Below are 12,322 nucleotides of genomic sequence, written 5' to 3'. Positions count from 1 at the left end.
GGTGAAGAAACACAGGCTGTACACTGCAGGGCCACTTAAAAAAGCATGAAAGGCACTTGAGAAACTAGTAAATAGTATTGTATGAAAGTTAAAAAATATAGTTATAGTACCATCTACAGTAACAAAGTAAGTTGGTGAGTAAAATCTAATAAGCTTATTATTTTTGGGTAAAGGAGAAAAAACTTGAACTTGTGTGGTGACAAAGGAGATAGGAAGAGATTGGAAAATCATCTTAAGAAAGAGACTGTAAAACTTTCTGTTGAGTGACATCGAGGCAGACAGATGTGTACAAACCAAGACTAGAGCGCCCAGTTTTCCAAAAAGTTGCATCAATCACTAGAATGGTATTTCCTATTGAGTAAACACAAGCAGAAAATAGCATGAGAGAAGCTGTACAGGCAAACAAAGAGTAGAAGAATCTACTCGTTGAGTGCACAGAGGCTAATATTAATACAAAAGCCATATGGCTCAAAAATGAAAAAGCCAAGGGTATCTTTTTACGAATAAAAACACTCATACTCTCCAAGCACAAGCTTGTTAATAAAAAACGCAGTTTTAATACAGCTTTTTTCCAAACCATATCCCGAGCTGACTGGATTTTGCAGCATGGTAATTTTGGAGAGGTAAGCTAACATGCAAATACACACAAGCAGAGCTATCATTTTTCCCCATTCGACTTAATAAATGTGCCCTATCAGATTAGAATGTAAATAAATTCCCAACTGCATATAGATGTGTTCTAAAGCAACAGCTGCTAGGCCAAACTGCACTGTGCATTAAAATCTATTCTAGAGTAAAATATATTATTTCTATTTATTTTAAGGTTCTTCAAAAGCTCTTCAGGACTTAAGTGTGGAGGACAGACCGGCTGCAGGTAAGCACAAATTAACAGCAAGGCTCCTTTTAAAGAAAAACACTGCCAATGTAGCTAAACCCTGAAATATTCAGAAATGGCTGCTGCCTCCAACTTGTTGAACACAATCATGAAGGCTCTGATTTCTGGAGGAAAATTAACTTTGGATGTACGAATGTCTTCATCTTACGCAAAAAACTACCTGTCTCGCTTTAAATAATTGTTAATCTGAAATATGCATCCACCATTTTAAGGTTTGTCGACCTAATGTTTATAAATGTTATTTTTTACAGAGGTACCATGTTCCGCACGCCATGCTGATGCAAACAGTAAAAGACACCTTCCAATACCCACATGTTTAAAGTAATACCTAAAACCCCAGATGCACTCAGCACCTACCACGGGTTATGCACAATAATAAGATAACTGCAGTCACGTGTGAATTTTATAGTGGGTAAAGGCTGTGACGTTTCCAGGTGCTGACAGAAAGACTGAATGACTGCCAGTAAACTGGAAATATGACAGGTTCGCTTTACTGACAAAGGGGTACAGTGAGCTTAAAATCAGGCAACAGGGTTTCACAAGTGGTAGACAACTGCTCCAAGGCCGTGGTGACCGTGGCCAAGGTGGTGCCACTATCCTTTTTGCCAAGTTGCAAAATCCTTTCCCTAATTCTCTCCTGTTTTCGGAGACGTTTAGTGCATGGCTAAAGTGGGCAATTGTCCAGGGCTATAACCTTCCAAACAACCCAACCTCCTGCGCCCCCTTACCTACCCCCCCCCGCCCACCGAGAAAGTGACTTGGACAAGATAAAATTCCCTTTATTCTTTCTCTATCTCAACCCCTCTTTCTCTCTCTGGCTACCTCTGACCCTGTCTCTCTCTCCCCATCCCTACCTCACAACTCTGCTTTTCTTTCAATTCTTTCTCCAAGTCACCTGTCTGTTGATCTGTCATGCCTCTCCCCTGCTACAATGCTTACCCCTCTTTACTTCTCTCTCTTTCTACCTCCATCTAAGTTACTCTTTCATCCCTGTCAGTCTCGACCCTCTTTCCTCTACTGGCTCAACGTAGAGACTAAACAACTCCCTTGCATAGTGTCACTTCAAGGAGAACAAGGTGCCCTGCTGAGTGCAGGCACTTTGGGCTTGATTAACCAGTACATTCAATGTACTTCCTCTGTGGAGCTCAGTAATGCAGGGAGGAATATGCACAACACAATGAGTAATATACACTGTAAGAAAGGGCGTTGTCACCAAATATTACTTAGGGAGAAGAGACCTTTCAGAAACATGTAATATACACATGCTTTATCACTTTTAGCTACTGGATTTCTCAAAGGCTAAGGTAAAATATCTATATTGTTTGCAATCACGAAGGCTTGAATTAGGTGCAAGTGGCACAATACATTTAAAGTTGAACCGAACCGGGGGTCACCAAAATATGTCGTGCCCGGGGCACCAGCAACCTATAAGATGTCCCTGCCTGTTTCAAGCCTTCAGCAATTTCCTCTTCGGCCCAGGGCGCTAACATACCTCTCTATTGTTTGCCTGCTGTCCAGGGTGATGTAGAAAATCTAGTAAATCTCAACTGCTTGGGCTTTGAGTGCATGGGGGGTGTAAGCCGATGGCCCTGTTCTGGCAGAATAAAGCAAATAGAACACATCCGAAGGGCTTCTTTGCATCTGGTAAGAAAGGATGATAAACAGATCCTTATAATTGCTTATGTTTAATTCGTTTGGCTTTATTAGCTATCTTTGGCAAAGTCAGCTCAGGAACAAATTGGACACCGGTAAACTTCATAGAAGAACAAACTTGGCATCTGTCTTTCTGCGCTGCATGGGCTCATTCAAATTTAGAAAATAGTACATTGCTAAACTATTCACCTCCTGCACATCTTTTACTCACACACCTACTTGGCAAACCTCTATTTTCTTGCCTGGAAATTTAAAGAAAATGCCTTTGGATGTAATACATATTTTAAGTGTTTTGTTTTATGCATTATTACAGGTCACATTATTTAGGGACCAAGCCCTACACCTCGTTATCTGGCATTTTTAAAGCAGCTTATTAAACATAAAATAAATGACGAGGTTACAAGCAAACGTGCGATAAAGTCCCGAAAAAACTAGCACCCTGCATCACCATGTGGTGGTGGGGGATTGGGAACTGATAGAAACAATTATTTAACAGGTGAGGAAGAGAACTACAACATCGCTATTGATCAAGAACAGACAGTTAAAGAATGGTACGGGAACAAGGCTTTGTTGATTGTTTTTTCGGATTTCTTAGGGTGCATGCATCAGAGTTAAACAAAGGCTGTTATAAAAGGCCTTGTCTTGTCTCCGATGTGTATAAAAATAATTTTAATGCTACTTTATCTTCAACTATATAGTTAATTTCTCTTATGTCTCTCAACTTTTGAGAATAATTATATATTTTTGGAGTTTTAAAACTATTTTTTACATCAGGGTGGTTCGATGATTTAAATCGTCACTGCTGAAAATGCAGGCGCCTGAATTTGAGTCCAAGCAGGGTCGACTCAGACCTCCATCCTTCTGTAATAATTAACACCTGTTATTCCAGAGCTTTGAAAGGTGAGAAGGGTGGCTGATGTGCTACATAACAAACAGGTTATTGTTATTATTATTATTATTATTATTATTATTATTATTATTATTATTACTATGATCATTATTATTGTGTTGTTTTTACTCTTGATATTACTACTGCTACTACTACTAATACCAATAGTAACAATAATAATAATATTAACAATGGTTAAAGATCTGGTTTAAAATATAACACAGATAATGAGTTACATGCATATGTAACTGTAACAACTGCCTACAATCGGACAATCATTTGTAGAGCACTGTATACTGAGCAAACAACTAAAAATAACTGCTATATAATTCATAAGTAAAAACCGATAGTATAAGATACACATTTTAATACATTTTATAAATGAGGTGATATAAGAGAGGAAAAGGGGGAATGGAAGTGTAAACTGGTGTTAGAAAACTAAAGTTTATTCAATGTACAGTAAAGAACTACAATTTTCACTAAATAATCAAGATAAGGAGTGTTTTGATATAATTGACAATAATAAGTTATAAAGGTTCAGACACACTCCTATTTAATAGAGAAAACTTCCTAAAACATTAGATCTCCCAAATTTAGATAAAGCAAAGACGAAATATTAACTATGTCCAATCCATGGTTCTGGCATGTGGCATTCTTCCTGGCCATGTAAGAGAAAGGCATCACATTTCTTTGAATTGTTAATAATTAATTACAGGGCAGTAGCTAACAAAAGGTCGAGCAATTTACACAGAAAACAGAATCTGGCCAGTCCCAAAAAGGGCACCGCATATAATATCAGAAAGACAAAGTTACAGATAAAGTAAAATCCTCCATATCCTTACCCCATTCACTCATCCAAAACATATCAGAAAGATGTATGTCAACTATTGTTAGAAACAACCTACACAAACAAAAAAATGGTTTGAGTAGTATTTCCAGCACGAGACGTAGAATTAATTCTGGTGTACAGCTTATAACAAATTTTAACAGAAAGATTACAAGATACAAACTCAACAAAATTCAGTGTTAGATTTAACTTGTAAACAAGGTCTGAAACCTGTATGTGAGCGAAAATAAGGGACAGAAGTTCCACTGTATAATAACATAGCTAGGGGGTCCTATGCATCCAATGACCCTTTTGATCCAACAATTGAATTGCTTTTTTATTATTATTAATATTATTATTATTATGAAAATTATGATTACACAATTGAGGAAACAGTAGACTAGCCTACACTATCATTTGGTATTTAGCATTTGATTATAAAAGGGTTCAAGTGCCTTAGTGGCCCATAAGTGATAATTCTCAGCTGTATGGTCACAAGCTCTCTGGTTCAGATACTTTGGCTTACACTCGATTGACTCTGACGGGGAAGGTCTTTCCACTGTTTTTGCACTTGGTATTAACAATTAATATAAAAAGTACCATGCAAAGGCAATTGAAAAACTGTCTTGCACAAGATCCATACTATTATCATATGAGCTTATAACTTTTTTCAATGCAGATTGTACTTTGCTGGGAGGAACAGAATAAGTATGAATGCATTGGAAGAAAAATCACCAGCTGTAACTTACATCATCCCTCCAGGAGTAAACAGAGCTTCGTTCAGTAGACAAGCCAGTGGTGTAGCTCTGTATTCCAGACCAAGAGTTGTTCATGTCTGTTGGTGTGGTTTGTCCACTGGATGAAACTGAAGAAAGGGATTCACTGTTGGGAAAAACAGAATCCAATATTACCAATGGTTTTATTCATGAATCAAACATTATTAACACTGCTAAAATAAAGAAACATGGTCATGTAACATTGTAAAACGAAACAACATATTCAGATCTTCAAGGTTCATACTCAATGTTACTTCACACTCCAGCAATACTTAACAGAGGAGGAGTGAGTGCTTCAATAAAATACAGAGGGCCTGATTCACAAAGGTAAACTTGCACTTTTGTGTGAGTTTACTATTTTATTGGTATTCACAAACTATGAGATTAATTTTACTAATTTAAATTTTATGACTGCTGAGGCTCCACACTAGTGGTGTAGACTCTGCACAAAACAAGATAGGTATGGTCTCTGCCTTCACTGCTGACTCTCCACAGTCATTAAACTACCATTAGTAAAATTAAACTCATATTTTGTGAATACCAAAAAATAGTAAACACACAAAAGTGGAAGCTTACCTTTGTGAGCCAGGCCACCGGTTTTTATATGTATGCTGTATACTTAAGTACACTGAGGCAGATAGTCTCACTGCATGCATGTTACAAATGTACACTTATTAAAAGAAAAAAGTAAATATCCAAGTCTAAACTATGGCCTAAGAACACCATGTTGTGTCTATGTCTCCTTTTCGATTACGTACTGTACAGAAACGTTGCTGGTGTTAAGTAAAGTGTTTTATTCTGGAGCAATAATATTGTTTTTCCCTTCATCTTCAACATTTGGAATAAATGTTTTACCTATGTTACTTATTTACAATGTCTCCTTCAGCAGTGGTCCTTCCATTACAGGCTTTAGACAATTGATGGTTTGTTTTTCAAGTGTATGACCAATCACATACCTTTAGGTGTTTGTATCTTCTGCTTTTCTATAGCATGAAATATTACCCACACCAATTATCATTACTTTTATTATTACAATAGCATCATTATTATTATTAATACTTTCAGAAGTGTAACTGAGCAGATCATTTTGAACACTAAGGAAATCATATATGTGCAAAACATTATATGAAATCACAAACAAAATATGCAAATGCATGAAACCTAAGGGAACAATATTAGTTTTTATTTAGTCAGTAATGTAGTTGGCTATAACTGTGCGTGAATTCTACAACATTCCAAATAGCTTTTCCATTCTAAATCCAGATTCCACCATAAGTCTGGGGTCAGTGTGTAGTAAGGCAAGAAAGTTCCCTCAAAACTTTAGAAGAAATTAATAATGAGACCTGTCACATTATTAACTAACCCCCTGTAAGCCAACTCTATTTCTTCTTAAAACGTACATCATCAAAGCCAATAGTTTTGGTGCCTGCCACCAGCTTTTGGGCTTTGGCAATTCGTGTGTTATTCTGTTGGGGTGTTTGGCAAACTTTGTTTTTGGGGAAGATGCAGGACACTCATAAATCTTAAAAAATATAACGGCTATATGTAAACAAAATTGTTTGGTGTGAAAAAAACACACATAACCAGAGTAGTCCCTGGAAATGAAGGGAACTACTTGTGTTTGTATGTGCTACTTGAAAAGGGCAGCATACCATAATGTACAATGAAGGCTTAAGTAGGCTGGTGCATTGCTCCATGATGAATGCCGGAGTGAGTGGAAAATAAATGTGAATGGCACAACAGACTAATGGACAAAGTGTGTCTGAAATCCCTTATGTTATACACGTAACTGTAGTTTTGTAATATTTTTGTATTTTTGTTATTATAAGTAGAGAGGCTTCAAAAGGCTGAGGACTAATGAGGCTTTCAAAAGCAGATGATTAGAAAGGATTCAAAAGACAGATGACTAAAGAACCTTACAAAGACACATGTCTACAGATGATAGACATATAGATAGATAGATAGATAGATAGATAGATAGATAGATAGATAGATAGATAGATAGATAGATAGATAGATAGATAGATAATTGAAATAAACTCAGTTTCTATTAGAAATATAAGAGTTAAATGTCCATATAAGCACAACATACAAGAGCACTGAAAGACAATTAAAAAACCATATAAACAGACTAAGGGCCTGATTTAGATCTTGGCAGAGAGAACACTGTCACAAACGTGGCGGATATCCCATCTGCCTTATTACGATCTCCATAGCATATCATGGGATCGTAATGAGGCAGACGGGAAATCTGTCATGCTTCTGACAGAGTATTCCACTCAGTCAAGACCTAAATCAGGCCCTAAGTTAGTTTACAAGTATGACTGTACTCTCTATTAAAGTATATATCAGCATGTATATTAACCCCTTCTGTGCCCAGGACGTAATGGTTACGTCCTGAGGCACAGTGCTCGGGTGCCCAGGACGTAACCATTACGTCCTGGGCACAGGGCCCAGAGGGAGTGCTAGCGCTCCCTCTGGGGGTTACCCCCCCAAGGAAAGGATGGAAGGGGATGCGCTTTCCCCGACCCCCCCCCCCCCTGTGACATCAGCGTGCTGACAATCACAGAGGCCTCCTCCCATCGCGCTGGATCGGAAGAGAAATGCTTTGCATTTCTCTTCCGATCACGTGGAGGAGGCCGGAGAGGCTTCAAAGGGAAGGAAATGAATTTCCTTCCCTTTGAAGTCTCTCTCAGCGTTTTAGCAGCCGGATTGCGTCACCAGGGATTTAAATTCTTTGAGGAAATTGGCATAAGGGAGCGACCCCTTGGGCAAGGGTCGCTCCCAGGGGGGGGCATTTTTTTTTAAGGCGTTTTCTGCCCCCGGTGGCAGATCGGCCTATTATTAGGCCCATGGGGGGCAGAAACCTCTTTGCACCAGGGATCATTTATTTTGTTTGTTTTGTTTTTGTTTTTTTAGAGATGGGGAGCGACCCATTAGGCAAGGGTCGCTCCCCTGGGTGGCAAATTGTATTTAGACCATTTCTGCCCCCCTTGGGGGCAGATCGGCAGATTTTAGGTCAATCTGCCCCCAAGGGAGGCAGAAACAACTAGGCACCGTGGATTTTGTTTTTGCACCAAAGTCACGCAAAGGGGAGCTACCCCGTAGGCAAGGGTCGTTCCCCGGGGGGAGTTGGTGGGGGGGGAATTTATTTTAGGCCATTTCTGCCCTCCTGGGGGCAGATCAGCCTATTGTTATTAGACCGATCTGCCGCCAGGGGGGGGCAGAAACCTCTATGCGCCAGGGCTAAAAAAAAATTGTGTTTTTTTTTTTGTTTGTTTGTTTTTTTAGAGATGGCGAGCGACCCATTAGGCAAGGGTCGCTCCACTGGGGGGCAAATTGTATTTAGACCATTTCCCCTTGGGGGCAAATCGGCCGATTTTAGGTCAATCTGCCCCCCGCGGGGGGGGCAGAAACAACTAGGCACCGGGGATCTTTTTTTTTTGCGCCAATGTCACCAGGGGGAGCGACACCGTAGGCAAGGGACGCTCCCCAGGGAGATTGGGGAGGCAAATTTATTTTAGGCCATTTCTGCCCCCCCTGAGCTAGAGGCCAAAATCCACAGGTTTGCACTTTGCAAAAAACACCTCTGTTTTCTGTGAAAAAAGGTGATGTGTCCACGTTGTGTTTTGGGCCATTTCCTTTCGTGGGTGCTAGGCCTACCCATACAAGTGAGGTACAATTTTTATCAGGAGACTTGGGGGAACGCTGGGTGGAAGGACATTTTTGGCTCCTCTCAGATTCCAGAACTTTCTGTCACCGAAATGAGAGGAAAAAGTGTTTTTTTGGCCAAATATTGAGGTTTACAAAGGATTCTGGGTAACAGAACCTGGTAAGAGCCCCACAAGTCACCCCATCTTGGATTCCCCTAGGTGTCTAGTTTTCAAAAATGCGCTGGTTTGCTAGGTTTCCCCAGGAGCCGGCTGAGCTAGAGGCCAAAATCCACAGGTAGGCAACTTTGCAAAAAACACCTCTGTTTTCTGTGAAAAAATGTGATGAGTCCATGTTGTGTTTTGGGCCATTTCCTTTGGTGGGTGCTAGGCCTACCCACACCAGTGAGGTACCATTTTTATTGGGAAACTTGGGGGAATGCTGGGTGGAAGGAAATTTGTGGCTCCTCTCAGATTCCAGAACTTTCTGTCACCGAAATGAGAGGAAAAAGTGTTTTTTTGGTCAAATTTTGAGGTTTGCAAAGGATTCTGGGTAGCAGAACATGGTCAGAGCCCCACAAGTCACCCAATCTTGGATTCCCCTAGGTGTCTAGTTTTCAAAAATGCACAGGTTTGGTAGGTTTCCCTAGGTGCTGGCTGAGTTAGTGGCCAAAATTCACAGATAGGCACTTTGCAAAAAAACAGGTCTGTTTTCTTTGGGAAAATGTGATGTGTCTATGTTGTGTTTTGGGGAATTTCTTGTCGCGGGCGCTAAGCCTACCCAGACAAGTGAGGTACCATTTTTATCGGGAGACTTGGGGGAACGCTGGGTGGAAGGAAATGTGTGGCTCCTCTCAGATTCCAGAACTTTCTGTGACCAAAATGTGAGGAAAAAGTGTTTTATTTTTGCCAAGTTTTGAGGTTTGCAAAGGATTCTGGGTAACAGAACCTGGTGAGAGCCACACAAGTCACCCCATCTTGAATTCCCCTAGGTGACTAGTTTTAAAAAATGCACAGGTTTTGTAGGTTTCCTTAGGTGCCGGCTGAGCTAGAGGCAAAAATCTACAGCTAGGCACTTTGCAAAAAACACGTCAGATTTCAATGTAAAAATGTGATGTGTCCATGTTGTGTTTCCTGTCGCGAGCATTAGGTCTACCCACGCAAGTGAGGTACCATTTTTATCGGGAGACTTAGGGGAACACAGAATAGCAAAACAAGTGTTATTGCCCCTTGTCTTTCTCTACATTTTTCCTTCCTAATGTAAGACATTGTGTAAAAAAAAAGTCAATTTGAGAAATGCCCTTTAATTCACATGCTAGTATGGGCACCCCAGAATTCAGAGATGTGCAAATAACCACTGCTTCTCAACACCTTATCTTGTGCCCATTTTGGAAAAACAAAGGTTTTCTTGATACCTATTTTTCACTCTTTATATTTCAGCAAATGACTTGCTGTATACCAGGTATAGAATGAAAACCCATTTCAAGGTGCAGCTCATTTATTGGCTCTGGGTACCTAGGGTTCTTGATGAACCTACAAGCCCTATATATCCCCACAACCAAAAGAGTCCAGCAGACGAAACAGTATATTGCTTTCAAAAATCTGACATTGCAGGAAAAAGTTACAGAGTAAAACGTTGAGAAAAATTGCTTTTTTCTTCACCTCAATTTCAATATTTTATTATTTCAGCTGTTATTTTTGGTAGGAAAACTTTGGAGGATCTACACAAATTACCCCTTGCTGAATTCAGAATTGTATCTACTTTTCAGAAATGTTTAGCGGTCTGGGATCCAGCATTGGTTTCATACCCATTTCTGTTACTAACTGGAAGGAGGATGAAAGAATAAAAAATAGTAAAAATGGGGTATGTCCCAGTAAAATGCCAAAGTTGTGTTGAAAAATGGGGTTTTCTGATTCAAGTCTGCCTGTTCCTGAAAGCTGGGAAGCTGGTGGTTTTAGCACCACAAACCCTTTGTTGATGCCGTTTTCAGGGAAAATAACACAGGCCTTCTTCCGCAGCCCTTTTTTCCCTTTTTATTTTAACAAAAAACGAATTTTTCACTGTATTTTGGCAAATTTATTGGTCTCCTTCAGGGGAACCCACTAAGTCTGGGTACCTCTGGAATCCCTAGGATGTTGGAAATAATAGGACGTAAATTTGACAGGAGTAGCTTATGTGGACAAAAAGGTATGAGTGAGTAAGCACAAACTGCCCCAAATAGCCAAAAAGGCCTGGCAACTGATGTGAAAAAGCATGGCAGCGAAGGCGTTAAGAGTTTCCTGCTATGTCAGTGGGTGGAAACCTGAGTTTCCACCCGCTGGCCTAGCAGGAAGCAGGCTACAGCATTGTCTCTGGCTTGTAAGTGAGCCGGCGGCAGTGCTGTAGGCCTGGGGCACTCAGCACCCGTTCTCCACCAGCATTTTCATGGCAGTGGTACCACTATGAAACCATTGGCGGAGAAGGAGGTCGTAATCCCCAAGGCAGCGCTGCTTGCAGCGCTGCCCTGGTGGATTAGGACCGGCACCACACCCGGACCGCAGGGATCTCTGATGGAGCTGACTGTTCCCTGGCAGCCCGAACGTCAGGGTTGTAATGTAGCGCTCGGACCGCCGCATTGGCAGCAGACCAACCACCATCTGTGAGTCTGGCGGTCTAGTGACCGCCAGACTCGTAATGACCCCCATAATGTTAAAATACGTTATACGACAAGGAGGGCACATGAGAGGGCTTAAGAGGCAGTGGAAAGGGAGAGGAATGTTGATAGGTAGGGATACTAAGTAAGACAAAACACAATATTTTGTAAAATAACCAGCATTTTTGAAGACTTTCAAAACAGAGAGAGGGACAATTTGTGTGTGTTTTTGTCTCTGTGTAAGTAAAAATCCTTTGTGAAATCCAACAGACATTTCACCATGCCTGACTGACAGAATTTGTACCCAACTATTTATCCAAAAATGCATTTGTGAGAGGGATGTAACACCCTCAGGACCCCCCCTGAATTTACGCCCCTGATCAAAAGTCTGAAGATGACTAGTACTAGAGACAAAGTTGACAAAGCAGGTAAACAGATGAGATTTCAAGCATAAGATATTCTGAGTTTCACTAAAATACAGACTTCCAATTATAAGCAACGCCAATGACAACTTGAAGGAGGAATGTCAAATCTACTAATGCACCAGTGCTAATTTCTCTACCAACCACTGGATGACAAGCAATCGGTTGTCAACACAATGGATGAGCTCAATGCTCTGATGTCAGTGTGGACGAAGAACTCTGAGGCAAGTTAAACCTTTTTTAGATGGAATAGGTGAGTGAGGAACTATAGGAAAAGGGAGATAGGTAAATATCTTAGTCCCTAGGATGGGAACTCTAAGGAAGGTGTGAAAGTTTACAGACTTTTCTGTACATAGGTTCTTCTAATTCTGCAACAGGGAGAAAATGACTCACCAGCTTGGACAGGGAAACAATGACATGTACACGATCAAGCAAACTCTGAGCTGATTACACTCACATGGAATTGGTGGTGGGTCACAAGACCTAAAGCGTCAACAGAGCCTAGGTGTTTGGAAAAACCCTCCAAAAAACAAAAGAATCTGCCAACATAGAAACCCAAAAGTGTTGAAATCGTCAAC

The 12,322-nt window shown here is 40.5% G+C and overlaps 1 protein-coding gene across 4 annotated transcripts in view; it reads right to left on the bottom strand.

The window, feature by feature from the left end:
• FAM149A (family with sequence similarity 149 member A) overlaps nucleotides 1–12,322 on the bottom strand; it is a 348,769-nt gene that overhangs the window by 95,754 nt on the left and 240,693 nt on the right. For all 4 annotated transcript variants that reach the window (XM_069200080.1, XM_069200089.1, XM_069200105.1 and 1 more), the window contains exon 3: nucleotides 5,013–5,145. In XM_069200080.1, the coding sequence (XP_069056181.1) occupies nucleotides 5,013–5,145 (133 nt within the window). The remainder of the gene's footprint in view (nucleotides 1–5,012; nucleotides 5,146–12,322) is intronic.

Source organism: Pleurodeles waltl, chromosome 1_2 (assembly GCF_031143425.1).
Source record: "Pleurodeles waltl isolate 20211129_DDA chromosome 1_2, aPleWal1.hap1.20221129, whole genome shotgun sequence".
Taxonomy (NCBI): Eukaryota; Metazoa; Chordata; class Amphibia; order Caudata; family Salamandridae; genus Pleurodeles; species Pleurodeles waltl.
Note: the sequence above shows the minus strand (reverse complement) of the source record. Positions and strands in the feature narration are given on the sequence as shown.